Here is a 21,278-nt window from a genome sequence, read left to right on the forward strand (position 1 = left end):
ACCTTTACAATTTTGGCTTTTTTTCTGCCAGATATTGTGGCCCACATATGCTAAGATTTTTTTCAAAGTAATCCTTTAGTAATATACAGCAGCTGGTGATCACAGGGGAAATGTAACAGATGAATATAAAAAATACGATTGAAACAAAAGTATTCAGATACGTTCTTCCTCAGTAGTTTGTAACCATTTTAAGTGGCTTGAGCAAAGAGAATGACTCATGGAGTATTTCCTTTGTGCTTTCTCTAGATCATCCTTCTGTCTAGACTAGAGTTTGGGGTTTTTTCTTTACTTTTCCATTGTTCAGTCTTACAGTGTCAGCCTGTCATGGAACGATGTGAACACAAATTTATTTTTCTTTGTTGATGTCTTCCTATATCATGTCTAGCAGTGTTACATTACAGTGGCTGAAATGTTCTGCTCCCTGCTCTTACTGATGATGTATGAAACAAATAGAAGGCAGCTTTAGCTTTATAACTTGACCTGGAGTTTCACTACTGATAGCAGAAAAACAGTCTGGGCAAGTAACCAAACATGACAGGAAAATTACATCAAGAGTAAAGATATGCAACCCTAAAGTGTCACTTAAAGACATCATCTTTCGTTTCACCAGAGGCATAGGTTAACCTAACGCAAAGTCCATTCTTTTAGCTTCCAGCAATCCTAGGGACAGCAGTTGCATTGCAACAGTGCCAGCATTTGATGTGTATCATGGAAGAAACATGAGGTGTTTGAATGTTAAATAAATCAAGAAAGAAACACAGAGTTTCAGCCCTGAATCTCTTTAGAAGCTCATCAGCCAACAGATTCATTTAAATTCAGCTCTGGTTCACCCTTAAAAAAAAAGGAAAGCGGCTTTCTAGGACAGAAAAAACATACTGCTGCAACTTGGTAGGTTCATGCAGCAACTTGGTAGGTTTCTACTAGTAGCATGCAGTATGAGAAGTAGTTAATGGGTGGTTGGCAGTACTGAGAACTGAGGGGGCCCTGTGCTCTGTGAGGTTAACTACTAGGTAGTTTTCTCTTTTTATACAAAAGTATTATGAACTATATCATTTTTGGCAGAGCTCAGACACAGCTTGCAAGCGGTACGTCTTTTGGGTTTGAGTGGATTTTAGCGCTGCCTCAGCCATGAAGGAAATACTGTGTTTTCAGAAGAAACTAATTTGCGTATATTCTTTCTAAGATGGCCTTAGGGAAGAATGGGGGGAAATTCTGTTACAGATATCAATTCTGTTTTTGCTATTTGTAAGTATTCTTCTTGACATTCTAACCATGGATGTGAGAAGATATTTGTGAACATACTTAGTGTACCAAAGAACATTGATAACATTGCTGACATGGAATATATGTTAAGCGCCACATGGCAGCAATCAATGACAAATCCAAAAATGTATCAAATCCAAATGTTTACAAATAAATTTGTAAAGTGCTGGAGTCAAATCCAAGTCACAGGCCAGATCCTCATTGGTGTGAATCAGCAACATTTTAGTGAAGTCAATTGTATTACACAGATTTACCTGAATTGAGAATTTGGTCCTAAGTATGTACTAGCATCACTAACTTCAGGTATAGCAAAGTCATTGGTAACGAGCAATGTGGCAAATAGAAAAAAGTGTGTATCCAAACCCAGTATGAATACTCCTTGCTAGAGGATGTGGTGAAGGCTAGGACTTTAACAGGGTTCAAAAAAGAGCTAGATAGATGCATGGAGGTTAGGTCCATCAATGGCTATTAGCCAGGATGGGTAGGAATGGTGTCCCTAGCCTCTGTTTCTCTGGAGGTGGGTGACAGGAGAGGGATCAATCACCTGTTGTGATCCCTCCCTCTGGGGCATCTGGCACTGGCCACTGTTGGCAGACAGGATACTGGACTAGATGGACCTTTGGTCTGACCCACTATGGCCCCTCTTACGTTCCTATGGAATGGAGTTTCTGAAGAAGCTCTTTTGCAGATCAAGACAGGAATTCATTGTTTGCCCAAGGACAAATTGCTTTTAGCCATGTTTCAGTATAAATATGGTACCATGTTATAGGCTGACAGACCTTTTAAAAGGGAGATAGTGGTCTCAGCCCCCCTATCCTGTAGCTGATTTGCATCCTCAGATGGAGAGAAGGAAATCAGTCACATGACAGGGTAAGCAGGTATCTGCAGGGTTAGAAAAACAGAGGCCTGAGGATAGCCCAGGGGGACTTCAGAGTGAAATGGTAGAGTTTGCGAGAGAGAGACTGAGACAGACTGTCAGTCTCCAGCAATCCCTGGGGAAAACGGGGGCCTGGATGGAAAGGCCCAGCTGTATGTTTTGGTTTCCTTTTGGGAACACAGCAAAGAAGGCAGGCCTGGCCTTGGCTTTTCTCCAGAGACTTAAGCCAGGTCTACACTAGGACACAAAGCTGAACTACGTGAATAGCATAGCTGGAGTTGGCAAACCTTAGTTTGATTTTCTGCCATATCCCCAGTGTAGGAGGTTGACAGGAGAAATTCTTCCATTGACTTCCCTTACTCCTCGCAACCCACTGGAGTTGATGGGGGCATGATCAGTGGTCAGTTTAGTGGGTCCTTATTAGACCTGCTCAATCGACCTCAGGGAGATTAATCTCTGCAGCATCGATCTTCTGGTAAGTGGAGACAAGGCCTTAGAGAACAGAGGAAGAGAGTTCCTCAGGGAGGTGAGGCTGTGCCCAGTGTAAGGTTGGGATGGAACACCTTTTCATGGTTATTTTGAAACTTTGTCCTAGTGAAACCGGAACTCCAAGAGAGGCTGTTATTGGACTGGAAACTCAGCCTTTTCCAGTTTTCCTTGTTGATCCAAAAGAGTCAGGAAGAGTTCTGTCAATGAGGGAGCCTGGTTGAGGTGGCTATCCCTATTACATGCCCACATTCAATTGAGGGTAAAACCTGCCCAGAAACCATGGGAATTGTATGAAAAGGAATATTGGTATGCTCACAAGTGATACGGTGTTGACTGTAGAGAAGGAGGTCTGATGAAACTAAGCATCGCAGAATTGATAGGGAGAGGCTGTGTACATTAAGGGTTCTATCCTGCCACACAGAATTGCTGTTCTTTATTGTGCCCAGTCCTTTTTACTTCAGGAGGAGCTATGAGTGCATAAGGATGTCAGAATCAGGGGCTGCATCGTCATTGAGGTGTATGCACATTAGTGACGAGGAGTATGGCCCCTGAGGTGAGTCTGAACATGCACTAATGACAGGAGAAAAGCAATTTACCTGCTGCTTCAGCATTAATGTGCTAGTAGGTGAGGCATGTGCAGAGAACCCCCATACAGGAAACAGTCCTGCAGCTGGGACTCTCCAAGTATAATGGGTATATCTGGATGGGTTGTGGCTATGGCTATAGATGAGTGTGTTCCTTAGAGCCCCCATCAATGGCGCCAATATGCTAGATTCAAACTTTCCATTGCATCAACATAAGTCCACTGAAAACAGTAAAGAAGATGGAAAATGGAAGTCTTTCTTCACTCAGCTCACAGTCAACCTGTGGAACTCCTTGCCAGAGGATGTGGTGAAGACTATGATTTTAACAGGGTTCAAAATAGAGCTAGATAGATTCATAGAGGTTAGGTCCATCAATGGCTATTAGCCAGGATGGGTAGGAATGTTGTCTCTAGCCTCTTTTTGTCTGGAAATAGATGACAGGGGAGGGATCACGTGATGTTTCCCTGTTGTGTTCCCTCCCTCTGGGGCATCTGGTATTGCCACTGTCAGCTGATAGGACACTGGGCTAGATGGACCTTTGGTCTGACCCAGTATGGCCGTTCTTATGTTCTTCTACCATTCAGAGCATAATCTGGCCCTTTATACCTGTTTGTGCTCTACCCAGGCATAAATCTTCTTCGCCTTTTACCCCTACCAACCTCCTCTGGCTCTGGGAGACATCATTGAGACATAACCCTCTGGACCTCGATTCAGGAGAATGTATGATGTATATGTTTAAGTATGTGCTTAAAGTTGTGAGTAAGTGCGTTGCTGAATCAGAGACACCACAGGAAAATTTTGAAGGGTATAATCCTACTCTGAAACATAACTATGACCAAAGTACTTAACTAGCATGTTACTATAAGGCAATTTTGTCCATTTAATTAGACATTAGCTCAACTGTCTCTGTTTGCATGTTTATAATAGTGAGATTGGATCACCCAATCACAATTTCCATCCTTAAGAATCTGTTTTTGTGAATTAAGAAAATAACTGGACAGATTCATTTCAGACTGAAACTTGGAAATGATATCTGAATCTGAGAGCTTTTTTTAATTTGAAAGTCAGGGTATGTCTACACTACAAAGTTAATTCGAACTAACGGACGTTAGCCTTCACAGCCTCCTGCAGCAAGCAGTTCCACAGGTTGACTCTTTGCTTTGTGAAGAACAACTTTATGTTATTAGTTTGAAGCCTGCTACCCATTCCTTTCCTTTGGTGTCCTCTAGTCCTTCTATTATGGGAACTAATGAAGAACTTTTCTTGATGCACCCTCTCCATCCCACTCATGCTTTTATAGACCTCTATCCTATCCCCCCTCAGTCTCCTCTTTTCTAAGCTGAAAAGTCCCAGTCTCTTTAGCCTCTCTTCATATGGGACCTGTTCCAAACCTCTGATCATTTTAGTTGCCCTCCCCTCTCCCACCCTCTCTCTTCCTTCTAAATGTCAGTCAGTCACCAGAGAGTTTCCTATTCTGCCTTTCAGCTACATGATAGACATGACTGTGATGAATGCCGTGTTGCAGAGTGATCTGGAAATGTCTATCAGCAAGCCTTCCAATATGTAAATCTTGCATGGAAAGACGTTGCAAATTCACAATATGTCAGTATTCGCAAGCCAGATCCTGAGGTCCTTATTTTACTGCGGCCTAGTTGAATAAAAATCATGCAATATTTGATTAAAAGACCTTGGGAGGTGGCTCCAAGGAATGATATTGGGCTACATTATGAATTCAGTTTTTTAAGCAGAAATCCCTCACTGGGGCCGCTCAGTTGTTTTCTATTGGCATTGAAGTCAGTGCAGTGACTCTGATTTATCCCGGCTGAGAATCTGGTTAGAGAGCAAAACGTAACAAAGGCTATGACAGCACTGCTCCACTGAGACCCAACACAGAGTTCTAGCCACCACTGGGATGCAAAGATAAAATGTGGGTATGTGGTGGTTAGGTGGGAGAACCATGCAGTGAGCTAGTTTGGTTCATGTCAGAGCTACCATGAGTCAGGAAAGAGTCTGGCCACACGCATGTTTTTCCCCCCAATCTCCACATTTCCAATATGGACGTGATTTTTGCGTGATCAGTGTATCTACTCACCCGTGGCGAGTAGATTTCAGCCGGTCGCCCCGTTCACCAGCGGCACACACATGTGCAATGCGGGTCTTGGTGCATGAGCAGTGTAGGGCTGGCGAGTGGATTTCACCACGGTTTGTCAAGCCCTGTTAATGAGGAACATCAAAGATTTTTTATTGAGCAACAAAAGGGGGGGAGTGGAGGGGAGGGAAGAGGTGGGGAAAAGTTATTGACCAAAAAAAAGGGTTGGTGTGTGTGTGTGGGGGGGGGGGGAGATATTGAGGAAAAAAAGTCGCTTTCCCCTTTAAGGGCGGCCATTTTGAACAATGTTGTTCTCCGCGGCACACCGCTGACTGCCTCGGAACACAGTTTAAGAAACACTATGCTAGGCAAATGTGGCAGTTTGACCCCAGTAGAAAGGAGTTTCCTCATATACCCAGATCCCAGATGAGGTAGGGCTTTATAGATTCCATCAGTGCCTTGATCCGGTGCAGCTCCGGGGGAGCAGTAGTGCAGTACACTCCCTGTGTGATGGCTCAGGCTCAGCTGCAGTCAGCATAAGCTTCGGAGAGGTCCCAGAGGGGGGTCCCAAGTAGATCTCCTTGCAATTTCCCCCTCTGGAGGTGAGATGTGTGGATTAAGCTATCAGCGGACATGTGAAAGGAAAGGTTGCATTGTCCTAGCCAGGTGCTGATGGAAATGCTCTTGCCTTTTTGGCTACAGCTGTTATTGGGTGCTCCAAGAGCAGCCTTGCATGTAATAAAACTCCTGGATTGCAAACGTGAGTCACAGATGACACATGTCCTGTCTCAGCCTCACGTGTGTGGTTCTTGCCTGTTCTTCCAGTGGACCCTCCACCCCTTCCACTTCTCCTAACATCTTCTTTCTTTTACTGGCAGTAAGTCAGCCATCTTCTCATATTCCTGATTTCATAGACTCCAACTCTTCTTTTCCACTGCACCAGCTGGATCTTCCGTGGTGGATACCATCCATCTTATCTCATCTAGACAGGGATGATCTAGAAGTGCTTGGTTCTGCCGTGAGGGCAGGGGACTGGACTCAATGACCCCTCGAGGTCCCTTCCAGTTCTAGAATTCTGGGATTCTCTGATTCTCTGATCTATCCGTCTGTCTGAGGCCGTAATTTACTATAATATCGAAGGCCTGTGTGTGACCGGACTCTTTGTTGTCATCTTACTCGTAGTGCTTTGTTTCAGATGCTCCGGGGTGCGTACAGCTTGTGTGAGCAGAGGCTGCACTACTGGGGCTGGGTGGTTGTGGCTGGAGACATAATGACTATGCAGGAATAGCCAAGCATAATGTTGCCAGGGAACAAGTCCAGGATGGAGCCTGCACCCTCCTATGGGCAGGGGCCCCCACAATTTTGCCCTGCATTGTTTATTGGAAAAACAGAAGCACAATTACCAAAGCAAAATTATTGGTGCCCCAACAAGCTCCTCCTTTTGCCAGATGGAAATGCTGCTGTAGTGGGGGGAGGCATATGATTGGGGCAGCTGTCATGTAGAGGCTGAATGTGCAGCTGGGTGTTTGGAGATCTGGATTCTAATTCTGTCTCTGTCGCTGGCTTATTGGCGTGGGGTGTGACACACAGGGACAAATGATGGTCACTTGAGTGTGTGAGGAGAAAGGTACAAAGAGCTCTTTGGCCCCAGGTATGAGACTGCCAATTATGGGGAGCACAGAGGAGCACCTGCTGTGGCCACAGAAGTCTTATCCAGATAGCGAGGCAGCACTGGTTACGCTTTATATAGGTGTAAGAAATCTCACTGGTGGCCGTTCTCCTCCCAGTGACCAGGAAATTGTGACAAAGGTAATAATCTCCCAGGTCAGGTGCTGCACCATGTCCTCTTCCCTGTCACAGTTTAATCTGTTGACATGTGTAAGGGCCCCATCATCCTCAGTTTTCCCATCTGTAAAATGGCGATAGCTATCACTGGTCACACCTGTAAACAAACTGAGGGCTAAGCAGGAGACCAGAATCCAACTCCTGCCTGCATGCTCCCTGCACTGGCTGGATCTGAGGCTGTTGTCCAGGAGGCACAATAGTTTGTCCCAGGTTTCTCCACATGGACTCCCTCTAGCCAACTTAAAAGGGGTGTTGGCAACCTCCCAAGAGGATCTACGACCGTCTTTCTCAGCAAGGAAGGTTAATGGCTATATGACTTGGAGACAAACTCAGATCCTTTTAGGACTAACAGGGAGAAGTCCCAGAATATAATAATTGCTGATTATATTTCAGCATCCAGCTTGGGAGGAGGGGAAAAAAGCAATAGATTTATTTTAATATTGAGCGTTTTTTTCCCCATCGTTGGCAGTATCCATTCAGCCAACATTTAAACCTAATTGTCCACACCAACAGTAGCTCTCAGGATCCTGGGTCCTCTAACCAGAAGACTGAATTAACACATGTGCAGCATAGTAAGTTACCTCCAATTCCTTTTAGGTTAGGATTTTAAACAAGAAGATCGATTTTAGCGATATTCAATCCAGATGTGGTTCCAAGGATAACATCAAACATTCTGCAGGGGGAGGAAATGTAAGTAGTGGCGTTGTCTCAGAAGACGTCCTGACTGCGATACCTTACCTTGCACAGCCAGTCCTCTGTCTCCCCTCCTTCCAAGCACTATTTTCCTTCTTGCTTATGTTTCACATGCTAGCTTGGTCTGGTAGTCTGTCAACCCTGTGTGTTCGGTGGTGGGCTTCTGATCCTTCCCCACAGACCACAGCAAATGCTTAGGACCCAGCCGAGAAAGGGAGGAAGCAGATGGGTCTTTGCAGCTGTGGGGTTAATCCTGAAAGGAGCTGAGTACCCCTTGGGGTGCTAAGTGGTTACAGCTTTCACGTACCCCAAGAACAGGTGCCCAAGGAGGGCTGAGATTGCTCAGCACTCACATGATCTGGCCCAAAGTGACTAATTTCAAGGAAGCGACAAACACACAATTCACGTATTGCATTGTTCTGACACTGCATACTTTGTCTCCCTCGCTCCCCGGTAAAAAAGCCAGACTGCCTTGATGAACATTGCTGTCGTGTGGCTTCATTCCAAGTTGCTCGCAGCTCCTAAGAAGGCAGGCATTCAATTTTTTGCAAATACCAGGAGAAGCCTCGCCTGGCTATCGGGCGTATCTGTACATTTGCCTTCTTTAGGTCATCTCAGACAAAGTAACAGACTGAAAGGAATCCCATCTGTCATTCAAGGTTGGGTATGTTCCTCTATCCCAGAGTCAGTCTTTCTCTCTCAAGACTATATAAAATTAACAGAGTTCGATAACAGACAGGGACAGATACAAGAAACACAATGCCAAGATAAAGAGAATGCAGACAGAAGTTCTGATTAGCCATCATGAGACTCCTGCTTTATGCAGCATAACCCTATTTAGTCAGATATAAATAAGGGTGGGTCTACACAGCAGCATTATTTCGGAATAATCTCCATTATTCTGAAATAACAATATGAGCATCTACATAGCAATTCTGCTTTTTCAAAATAAATTAGAAATAACGGAGGGCTTATTCCAGCTTCTGTAAACCTCATTCCACGAGGAATAACGCCTATTCTGAAATAGCTATTTCGGATTAGCCGTAGTGTGGATGCTCCACTGCAGCTATTTCAAAATAGCTCCTCCCCAGGGCCATTGGAAGTAGTTAGTAGTAGTCGAGGTAGCACGTCCACATTACGGGAGCCTGCCTCAGACTAATTTTGAGGCTTCCCTATAGTGTAGATGTGCTATTTTGAAATAAGCTATTTCAGAGTATTTCTTCTGGAATAGCTTATTTTGAAATAAGTGTGCAGTATAGATGTACCCTAAATCTGGAGTAATTCAGTAGTGAATCACATTCAGGGTATGTCTAGACTGTGCCGACTCAGCACTTTGTTGGCAAACAGCCTTTTTCAACAGATCCCTTATGCCACCTGCAAGGAGGTTTACAGGATCTGTCGAAAAAGACTTTCTTTCTCGGCAGATTCCCCCTCTAGACTGCCGCTGTTTGCCGACAAAGTGCTGAGTCGGCAAAACGTGATGGCCATTTTTATGCAAATTAGGCACGGGGTATTTAAATCCCTGCCTCATTTGCAATGTCGACCTGCCTAATCTGCATCCCTCTGCTGACAGAGGGATGCAGTCTAGACATACCCTCAGTGTTTACACTACTTCTTGGGACAGAGCAGAGGGACATTGGAAGAGATTTGAATCTGAAAGTCAGGATGAGCCATGTGAAAGGGACTGTATTATAAACCTAATTCCCAGGAAATAAGTATTCAATAAAGGAACAAAGAAATAAGTATTCAATAAAGGAGCAAAGACTGGAATAACAATATGTATCATGTTACATACAATGAAGAGAGACATGGCCTTTCATCACAAGAGGAAAGCTCAGAAGCATCCCAGAAAATAACCCTGGTTTATCTTCTTGATTCTCTCCTTTACTTTACTAATGAGAAGACTTACCACACTGCTGTCAGGTTCCTGGGTGGAATGGAAGCTTGCTCCATTAATTCAGATGTTTACCACCTTTCTGGCATGCTCTGTTCTCTGTTAACTATTTCTTCTTTTCCAGTGTTTTTTGAAGCTAGCACTCTTCCTCTCTGCCTTTTTTCCTTCCTAAAATGTATTTTGCTTTCAACAGGTACAAATTGTAACCAAGAAAATTGATTTGAGCCATGTCACTTCAAAATGTGGCTCTCTGAAGAACATCCGTCATAGACCAGGTAATGGAGGAGTTATTTGGGTTAACGTGGCCTAGTAGGGTCAAATCCTGTTTGCCTATCTCATGTGAATAGACCCACTGAAGCAAGCTGCTATTCGTGCAAGTATTGTGAGCAGGATAAGTGGAGTTTCTCTAATGCAACCTACTTCTTCGGGGCTGGGTCCTGCAAGGAGCTAAGCACTCTGGCCTAATCTAGATAAACCCTCACATTCTTAAAATTCAGCATGTGTTTACATGCGTTGCTGATTCAAGGCTAGAGTGTTGAGCAATGCATGCTCAGACCCACAGTTCAAAATCCTAATTGGTAGGTGCTTGAAGAAATGATAAAGAGGCTTGAAGTCTATTATGAGCTAATTATTAAGTGACAACATTCTGGAACATTATGAACTCCTTTCCAGTTTTATAATTATAAATACATAATCTCAGAAATAGTATTTGATCAGCAAGCATCCTCCATGCAAAGCTTTTCTTCACTAGAAAGTGCATTACCTAGATCCAATAAATAGACATTGGATATGCTCAAAATGATGAAAATGGTGCATGATTCCCTCACATGGGAAGTTTTTGCCCTTACACATAAGTAGGGATTAAAATCAGAGATAGAGGTCAGCGGACTGCCTTACACCAAATCTGAATTTGAGCCTAGCTATTTACATACTCGCTCCTGTCTGAAACCAGAACATGAAATATTTCACATACTCAGTGTACTGGAATATCTAGTGTACACAAGTTTCAGATGGTCAGTCAATAAAGAACTCAGTGGTTACACACACATACACACGTGTGCGTGCCTGTGTGTTATTTCACATATGTAAGCTAACACATATATTGAGATGCAAATCCCATGTGATCCTAGAGACTTCAAGTCCAATGAATATGTTACAAGTCTCCACATGTGGAGTTTGTTCATCTGCAAAAGAAAGATCGTAGTCACTAATCTTCTCTTAATAAATAATCCAAGTACAAATCGCCAGAAGTGTTTCATGTGATTGATGAAGTTTGGGACTGCTTAATTTAGAGATGAGATCATTTAGAGGTGAGATTAATACATGAGAGAGAGATATAAACTAGTGCCACACAGATGCACCTATTTAATTGTTCTCATAATACAAATACAAGGGGGACACTGTTTAAACTGCTACATAACAATTCTCGGTACACAGCTCAAATTTAATCTGTGGAACCTATTACCACACTATACCATTGACCTAAGTGGGAGTTACAAGTTCTCCACTGAGCCTCACTTCAAGGTTCATCTAATTCAGACCCCCTGCTTTCATGGCAGGACTAAATATTAACTAAAGCATCCCTCACAGCTGTTTGTCTAACCTGCTCTTTAAAATCTCCAATAATAGAAATTCCATAACCTCCCAAGGCAGTTTATTCCAGGGCTTAACCACCTTGACAGTTAGGAAGTTCTTCCGAATGTCAAATGTTCTCAACTGCCTTTATTGTTATTTAAGCCCATTGCTTCTTGTCCTGTCCTCAGAGGTTAGAGGGGACATTTTTTCTTCCTCTTTTGTGTAGCAACTTTTTATGTACTTGAAAACTGTTATCACGACCCCTTTTGATCTCCTCCCCAGACTAAACAAACCTATTTTTTTTCAGTCTTCTCTCATAGGTCATGTTTTCTAGGCCTTAAATCATTGTTGTTGTTCTCTGGATTTTCTCCAATTTGTCCACATCTTTCCTGAAATGTGGTGCCCAGAACCTGACACAATACTCCAGCAGAGACCTTATCAGCACTGAATAGAGCAGAAACATTCTTATGTCCTGCTTACGACACTCTTGCTAATACATCCTAGAATGATGTTTGCTTTTGTTTTTGACACAGTATTACACTATTAATCCACTATGAGCTCCAGAAGCCATTCTGTAGTTTTCGTTCTTAGGGAGCCATTTCCCATTTTGTGTGTGTGCAACTGATTTTTCCTTCCTAAGTGGAATCATTTTGCATTTGTCCTTTTTGACTTTCATCCTATTTACTTCAGACCATGTCTCCAGTTTGTCCAGATCATTTTGAATGCTAATCCTATCCACCAAAGCACTTTGGAAATCATCCACAAACTTTGTAAGTGTTCACCCTGTGCCATTATCTAAACCATTAATACAGATTTTGAGCCCATCCCTCTTCAGCAAAGTACACAAACAGGTGTTTAAATCTCACTGAAGGTAATGGAACTGTAGCATGCAGGTAGCACCCCAGAATTAGACACATCAGGAAAGGCAGTGCCCCAGTGTCCAGCTCTCCTACATGTAAATAGCTGTATTTGCAGTTTCGGAAGTGCACTATTTTATCTGCTTACTTTTTATTTTATTTTATATTTTTTTGCTGGCATAGGTGGAGGACGTGTGAAAATTGAGAGTGTAAAACTGGATTTCAAAGAAAAAGCTCAGGCTAAAGTTGGTTCACTTGAAAATGCCCACCATACACCTGGAGGTGGCAATGTGAAGGTAAGAAATCCGCCTGATGAAATGAGCCTATCCGTTGCAGAACGCATGGCAGCCTGGCTAGCAATGAGATGACTCGCGGTGTAAATTACACTGCCACTATACATGGAGCAGAAAAACAAGTGTAACTTACGCACAGCAGATTGAGAGGAGAGTGCAGCAGGAAAACAAGCAAGAACAGGTTACTGTTCTGTGATAGATCCTCTCAGCCTGAAACCAGTGACTCCTAGTCTTCTTCTGAAGCCCAGTGCTTTTCCCTTTCCCCAGCTGAACTTCTGGTTTTCCTCCAGCCCTCTCCTTTTGCTGCTATTTCAAATCCACAGTGAGGTTTCAGTCAGTCTAGTAATCCTGATCTTGTCTTCAAATCTCCCTTCTTCCAGGGTTCTCTGAGTAAGTAGAAGTGTAGAATCACAACAAGTGAAAGTGAATGAAATTTGAAAACAGAAGGCAGACTAGCAGGATCTGTTTATTTTCTAGTAAGGATGATAAATATTGATTAATTTACTAGTTGAGTAGTCGATGGCATTTCCATCGGCTACTCGACTTGTTGATAGGCACTTCTGCATTCCTCCTTTGAAAAAGAGCCCAGGATCAGCTGTGCGGTGCTGCCCCTTTGAAACGTCACCATGGCATTTCAAAGCGGCAGTGCCACACAGAGCCTGTACCCTAGGCTCCATGCGACGCTGCCACTCAAGTAACACTTAAAGCCTTAGGCTGGTGCTCTTCATAAGGGTGGATTTTCCCCATTACAAATACTGAATAGTCACAGAGAGACACTCACATTCAATCCTCATGAGTTTTTTAAAAGACATTTCAGACCAAAAAAAATGCTTTCACCTCAGTGGGAATCATTGGCAGAGCCCATCTGCTAGAGGAAGTGACCCAGGCAAAGATGGCGATTGACTCTGGAGTCCAGTGCTGTGAGGCTGGGTCCTCTCCACTCGAAGGGTGCATCTACACAACACCCTCGAAATAGTCTATTTCAAAATAGGCTATTTTGAACCAGCCCATAACCCTCGTGCCACAAGGTTTCCAGGGATGGTGAAATAGCACACTCATTATTTCGAAAAATATTTTGAAATAACATGCACGTTTCTAAGGCAGCTATTTTGGGATACCTTGGTATCTTGAAATATCTCCACTGTGTAGACGTAACCCCACTGACTTCAGGAACTGAGGGTGTTCACCACCATATGACCAGGGTCCTGTGTGGGAAGGACAGAGTTCTGAAAAGATGGGATGGTGTGTGAACAGGAAAGAGAATCACGACACAAGACAAGAGTTGAGAATCACATCTGCAACAGAAGGGCTGGGGGTCATTACTTAAAAGCAAAGGTCTAAATGCATTGTTTTTCTTGAACAGATTGACAGCCAGAAGCTAAACTTCAGAGAGCATGCTAAAGCCCGTGTAGATCACGGCGCTGAGATCATTACGCAGTCGCCAGGCAGGTCCAGCGTGCCTTCACCACGCCGACTCAGCAACGTCTCCTCCTCCGGAAGCATCAACTTGCTGGAATCCCCTCAGCTTGCTACCCTTGCTGAAGATGTCACGGCTGCCTTTGCTAAGCAGGGCTTATGAATTTGCTCCATTTAGCAGTGTATGAAGTAATAATATTTAGACACGAGCTCTTGGCAAAAATGGGCTCAGAGCAGGTGTTGCATTCATTCTTTACCATGTCTAAAATTAAGTCACCTCCCAAGACTGTAGCAACCATACAATAAAAAAATCCCAAAATAATTAAATAGATGCAAAAATTGGCCTGATCTCCATTTACAGCAGGAAGACACTGGCTTTCCATGGGTATGCAATTGCAGTGTATGACATTGGACGATTATTGTTGCTCTGCTCTGTCTTGCATGGAGTACCGTACTATTTTTACCTTTCCATGTGCCTGAGGGCCATACACCTCTTTCTGACTTGTTACTATCCCAAGTTGCTCATTTCAGGGTTCTGTTCATGGGGCTAGGGGGCAGTCACCCATTCTAACTTATTACAGGTTAAATTATACTGAACAGTCTAGTTACTGGATGGGAAGGGCATATAAAGGAAATCAAGTTTAATTTAAAAAAGTATTATTTTGTATAAATGGACAGAAGGAGAAAGACTGAATTAAGTTATTAACATTTTGGGGCCTGGATAATTATGCCAGTGTAATGCTGATGCCAATAAATTATTTAACTGATAACTAAAAATAGTAGTTGAGAACCATTTGAATTGTGCTTGAGGAAGTGGCATTTTTAAAACAAAAACGCTATTGAAAGGGAGCACTTCTACTTTAATGGGCTTGTGTCTGATTAGAATGTCGGTTCAGCGGCTAGATTTGTGTATACACTACCGGTTTCTCATCCTTTCCATCTGTTTGATACAGTATTATAGATATATATATTTCTCTGTGGCCATTTGTGATACGCCCTCATATACTTGAATATTATACTTCTTTATTCACAGTATCTGTGTCCCTTGCACCCTTTGGTGTTGCAATTTTAGGTATGTAAAGTAGATGTTAGCAGGGTTTTTTTCCCTATTCAGAAAAAAATACATAAAAAGACAAAAACGTTTAGCATGAATTGCTTTCTGTAACAACTAAAAGCCGTGGCCCTGTTTTAGTGTCAGATGCAAGTCTTTTCTGTGATGCTAGAAAAATTATTCCTTTTCCCCATCCTCCTTTTCCTCCCAAGACTGATTTTGTGAGGTCCAGATGTTTAGAAAAAAGATTTCCAATGAGGTGGTTTTAGATTCTGGATTTTTTTTCATCAAAAAGAGTTTGATTTTAACTTTTTTTTTAAAAAAATTTCTGTAGTGATAATGAATGTTGGATTTATTTTATTGGTTCTTTTTTCTTTTGCTAAAGTTGAAACACGGAAAAAGTATTTGGGTGTCATTCTATATCTTCAGTAGTGTCTTATGTGTACATTCAGGCACTCTGGTAATATGGCAGTACATGCTATAGAGATGCCAATACCTTATAATTAATAAATTAAATAGATAAATAAATAAATAGCTTGGATCACCAAGGTGACTAAATAGATAAGTAGGACATCTTTAAATCTCAACAAAGAAGGAGCAAGAATATGTTGTCTATAAAAAGTATAAGAAAAGTGTGCTTAGGCTTGCAAAGATACATAAACATCAGATCTAAAGGAGTTACTTGTGAGAACTCCAACAGACCATTATGGACACTAAGAAAACACTGCTGAAGGTCATATGGTTGTTTTACTCATCAGTGGATAATAAATCTGCTGATGTTATGTACAGTATACATTATAAAATGACACAAAATTGACACACTTACAGATTGTTGGCTCTCTTTCTTTTGAAATTTCTAGCTAATCTTTACACAGTGAACTGTGTTCGATATACATTAACTGTGTATTAAGTCAGCCTTGTGTATTGGAAGCTTTTGAGTACTCGATCTGTTCTTTTTACTTGATGCGTGTTTATGTGTTGGGAGCTGATCTGAAAATATCATTGTGTTTAGGCAGAAGTTTCTTATAATTAACAGTAGAGGAGTCCACCAAATTAAATTCACACTATTAAACTGTACAAATACTAAAAAGTAAATCTTCAGTGTGGTGAATCAAAAATTTGACTAAGCAGTTGTTCCAAGTGGCATTAAGATGAATTATTATATGGCTTAAACTCCATGCACCTTACTGAAAATCAATTCCTAAATAGCCCCATACACCACACTTCAACTCTGCAAAAAGCTTTTTCAAGCTATAGCTGATTGTCAGTCAGTTATTTTATACAAATGTGAGTGTAGCAACCATGTTAAGTGCATCAAGAGGATTCTGATTTCTGCCTTCTAATTGCTGTATTTTTGCTTAGAATAACCAATGGAAATTTACATGGAAATAATGTTTGGTGTGGTCCATAACAATTTCTTGCCATTGTTTAAGAAAAACAAGACAAGGAGGAGGAACAGTGTTTCTGATCACGTTGCTCTCCATCAATAAAATTAGCCTTGCAGTGTTTTTATTATGCCTTTGCCAATGTTAGGAAGAGCCTAAGGTACAACTGAGTCTGAGCTTCACTGAAGTTGAACAAAGCTGGTCAGAACAGTATTTAACCTGTGACTCAAGTACTTTTTATCCAGCTTTTAAAAAAATATTATTATTATTATCTAGATGGTGAAGTTTTGTTATTGCACATACACATCCCAAGTCCAGCTGGTGTAACACACCAAGTCATTTACTTTGTGCATCAAAATGAGCTTTCTTATCTTAATTCAAGCAAAGTCCTGGTAATTAATCATTGCCCTTCCATAGAAAGAGTTCTAGAACTTTTGTGGAGCTAGATGAAGATAAAAGAAACCAAGAGTTTGTGTTAAATAAAATGTGAGTTACGTTACGCAATCCTAGATGTTCACTGAAAAAGCTCATAAGAATCTTAACTTTTCAAGAAGAGTGTCAGTTTAAAAACATTGCAAGCACTTAGTTTTCTGGATCTTACATCTTTAACAGTTATATTCTATTGGCAGGCTTAGCCAGTCAGTGACATCTAAAAGCCAACTTCTCTCTATTTGTAACAGTGAATACATAGAAAAATTATGTCAGATTGGATAGTCATGGGAGAATCTAAGCTGAGTATATTTGTTGAGTGATAGGACAGTGGAAAAGGCACGTTAGGTGTCTCTACATCTGCAAATATCTGTTTCTATGTAATCCTAGGCAGAAAGAAATCCAGTAAAAGTTGAGCAGGTTCATTCATTCAGCAACAATGAAGGAACTTAATAATGATGAGGATACTCCTGTGTCCATTAGACAACACATATTTTCACTGTACAGCAGTAAATGGGATTAGCCAGATAGCACTATATTAATGTACAGTAGCATCATTTCTTTCCTCATTACGACTGCTTGCAAATATATATATAAGCCAGCCTAACTACACAACCCAAAGGGCGTTGAAAGGCAGTCTATGTGGACTACTGTATATGAGAAAAGATTTTGCTGGGCTGGACCAAAATATTTTCTGAAATAAAAAATCAAGTATGAGCATCCCTTCAGAGACACATGTCTTTAAGTGTAGATCACTTTTGTTACATAAAATGAAGCATATAGGATTTTAGCCTAGGTGTGTGTAGCGCGCGCTCGCTAGTCATCCTACTCAAGCAATTCCCTCTGCGGAAAAATTATTTACTTTCAGACTTGGAAGGTTCAGGCAAAAAAGCCACTTCAACTTTAGCAAAGAGAAAAAAAAAGAAACAAAACCAATCAATCACATTCTGTATGCTGGGATTTGGAGAAATACAGACTGCTGTAACAAATCTGTGTTTTCTCTGATAATTCTAGAGCCTGTTACCGTAAAGAGACATTTCTTGAATGGCTGGTGGTAGTTAGTTCATGTTTTTCAATCCAATTTGCAATTGTATTTGTTGCTGTATAGTGATTGTTTTGCAAAATAAAATTGCTTGTCCTCTAGCCGCTTGTATTTTTTATTTGTAATGCAAAGCATTTCCCCATCCACTCACTGCGCATCATTTTATATTTTCATAAAAGCAATACTAGCAATGCATAGAGTCAGTCTTGTAAAGATGAGTCAAAGCAGCTGAAGTAGTGGCTCTTCATTATTCTCCATTATTTCTTGCCCCCAAGTACCCAGTTTACAGCCAGCACATCAGCCTTTAGGGAAATATTTCTCTGCTTCACGTGAATGAGTTATTTTCTTGTTTATATTGGAGTTCTAGCTCATTGACTTGACTGTGGATTGAACTGTTAGACTCCCAAGATAAATAACTGATCTTATGAGTAAATCAGCTTTCCTCTATTCTTCAAATATTTTAGACTGACTTTAATACTTTTGAAGATGTCCCTGGAGGTTGAAGTCATCTATTGCACCCCAAAACATGTACGCCACAGACAGTGGCTTTACAGATTTCCCCATACTTCCCCTCTAGTATTTCAATCCTGATTTGGAAAAAAACATCTGTAGGGAAGAATGGATACATTCCATCTCTAATCCTTTTAACCCATGGTGTCTTTGCCAAAGGCATATATTAGTTCCAAGCAGCATGGTATTTTTTATTCTATAAGAATGTAAGAGTTGTCCTAGTGGGTCAGACCATAGTCCATCTTGCCCAGTATCCTGTCTCTGACAATGGCCCAGAGAGACTATATAGAACAGGGTAATTATTAAGTGATCCATGCCTGTTTTCCACTCTGGAGTGGACTGGGGGATAGGGCATTGGCCTGGGGAGTGCAGGGTGATGGTGTAGAGGTCTAGGGTCATCGCAAGCATGATGTTGCATCCTTGACCTTCTTGGCTAATAGCCACTGATGGACCTATCCTCCATTAACTTGCCCATTTCTCTTTGGAACCCAATCATCCTATGCACACTTGCCTGCCGGGAACTGGATGGAGAACTGTTAACACATTCTATACATCAAATTTCTTTACAAAGTAATGTCAATGGGGCCCTGCGATGGTTGGTTGAGAAGAAAAGCCCAATTATAAATGTGCCCTTAGTGGAACCCTCAACCCCTCATGAATTCTTGGTTTGTTTATTTAGATCTCAGCCTTATTCCAACTCCACACTGAAGCTTGCCCATCTTGGATTGGAGGGAAGAAGAAAGAAAATCCTCCCAACTGTTTAAACATGGTTTTTTTGCACACCATGAATGGCAGGCACACAGCCAGCTGGGCAACAAGACATCCTGCAGGTTTACTTACCCAGCTCCGCAGGTGGAATTTTTTCTCAGGAAGAAGATACGGAGAGGGGTGAGTTCCACATATGGAACTGAAGAAGAATACTGAAGATAGCTTCCTCACATCCCACAACTGAAATCTATTTTCTTACTGAGATCCCAACTGCTCCTATAGGGGAAAAAATCACACAGGAGAGGGCTAAAGGAACAGAAATCTCCATAATTTCCTGACTCAAATTGGTACTCTCCATTGTGGGAGGGGCTTGGATAACACTCTCCAGATTAAACCACATGTCCTGCCTTCACAATCTTGGGGGAGCATTTGAAAGCAAGGACCAGAGAGAATCAGTGTCTGGCTGCCTCTGGGCCACCAGCACAGATCCCACAAAACTCCCCCTTCTGAGCCTTATCAGCTGGCGCTTGCCCTGTGGATGCCCGAAAGGCGGATCTCCCTCAGAAAGGGGCAACAGCAGGAAGCCGGGGCTGTGTTACCTTTCTAAAGGCGTATTGAAGTGCAGTGATAGTGCTGGAATGCATCCTGTCCTCGCTGAGTTCCTGGCCCTTCCACCACTCTCCAAACCCACGACCTTCTCCCTTCCACGCACAGGGCCACCAATCTGTAGAAAGCCATTGGTGCAGCTTGGAGGAAGAGGGAAGATGGTGCTGTAGAGCTGGCTGAGCCTATCTTCGGTGTGAGTCATGAGTGAAGGGATTCCCCTCCCCCTCCCTGCCTCTGCCATCAGATCACACAGATCTGCTCCCAAATTATTTTGCCTTCCTTGAGCGTACTCCTGGGTTTGTTGGGATGTTACATAAGAACGGCCAAACTAGGTCATAGAATCATAGAACCATAGAGCTGTAAGAGACCTTAGAAGGTCCATCTAGCCCAGTAGCCTGTCAGCCAAGAGTGACCAATGCCAGGTGCCCCAAAGGGACTGACCAAAATTTGTAATTGTCTCGTGATCCCTCTCCAGTCACCCATTTCCAGCCCTGGACAAACAGAGGCTAGGGACACCATTCCTGCCCAGAGTGGCTAGCACAGGGAATGTTTTTAAATAGCAAAGGGAAGAGTATGGAAGCCTCTGGCTTTTGAGAGGGGGAAACAACACACAAACTTTACTAACACAATAAACAAAGACAGGGAGGAGACACTGCCCTCCTTTTAGTGCCCATTAGTTCATAAAATGCTAAGGGTGGAAAGTCTGCCAGCTGCCTTGGATGTCAGCCCCTAGACTCGAAGGAGAGTCAAATGAGGATGTTTGGGAATTAAGACTTGATTCTCCCTTTGCATCCAGTGCAAATCAGGAACAACTCCACGGAAGTCAACAGTGTAAGAGAGAGGGGAGACAAACCCAGAGGGGAGTATTCATGTTTAAAAACCAGGCTGGAAGCATAACCCACCAGGGCTGTGTCCAGACTCCATGCCTCCGTCGACGGAGGCATGTAGATTAGCCAGCTCGGAAGAGGGAAATGAAGCCGCGATTAAAATAATCGCGGCTTCATTTAAATTTAAATGGCTGCCCCGATCTGCCGATCAGCTGTTTGTCGGCAGATCGGGAGAGTCTGGACGCGATGCCCCGACAAAGAAGCCTTTCTTCATCGACACAGGTAAGCCTCGTGAAACCAGGTTTACCTGTGTCGATGAAGAAAGGCTTCTTTGTCGGGGCATCGCGTCCAGACTCTCCCGATCTGCCGACAAACAGCTGATCGGCAGATCGGGGCAGCCATTTAAATTTAAATGAAGCCGCGATTATTTTAATCGCGGCTTCATTTCCCTCTTCCGAGCTGGCTAATCTACATGCCTCCGTCGACGGAGGCATGGAGTCTGGACACAGCCCAGGAGAATGCCAGATAGGGGGATCAGATGTCCTGATTTTAAAGGGCTTTGTCTTATATAGGCACCTATTGCCCCCACCCCGTGGCCCAATTTTTCACACTTGCTGTCTGGTCATCCTAGTGCCAGAGGAATACATGGGCATGACTTGTCTTGCCTTCTGCAGCTTTTGCCCTCCTTCCCTCCTCAGTGCAACAGGCTGGAGGCCTGAGGGTGGATGGAGCACTGAGCCCCTGCAAAGTTTAGGCCGCTAAGGGAAGAGAAAAGCTGGCAGGCAGGAAAGGAAAGTACGCTCGAATCTGGCTGTTACTCTGCCTGAGTTCCTGTGCTTTGCTCT

The 21,278-nt window shown here is 42.7% G+C and overlaps 1 protein-coding gene across 20 annotated transcripts in view; it reads left to right on the forward strand.

Annotated features, from left to right (window-relative positions):
* Positions 1-17,883, forward strand: part of MAP2 (microtubule associated protein 2) — a 336,436-nt gene extending 318,553 nt beyond the window's left edge. For 12 of the 20 annotated variants that reach the window (XM_075933890.1, XM_075933901.1, XM_075933895.1 and 9 more), the window contains 4 exons: positions 7,745-7,837; positions 9,928-10,009; positions 12,350-12,462; positions 13,823-17,883. In XM_075933890.1, coding sequence (XP_075790005.1) covers positions 7,745-7,837; positions 9,928-10,009; positions 12,350-12,462; positions 13,823-14,038 — 504 coding nt within the window. In that variant the 3' untranslated portion in view covers positions 14,039-17,883. The remainder of the gene's footprint in view (positions 1-7,744; positions 7,838-9,927; positions 10,010-12,349; positions 12,463-13,822) is intronic. The other 8 variants (XM_075933897.1, XM_075933902.1, XM_075933909.1 and 5 more) reach the window with 1 other exon arrangement.
* The last annotated feature ends 3,395 nt before the right edge of the window (positions 17,884-21,278 follow it).

This window comes from Pelodiscus sinensis, chromosome 7 (assembly GCF_049634645.1).
Source record: "Pelodiscus sinensis isolate JC-2024 chromosome 7, ASM4963464v1, whole genome shotgun sequence".
NCBI lineage: Eukaryota > Metazoa > Chordata > Testudines > Trionychidae > Pelodiscus > Pelodiscus sinensis.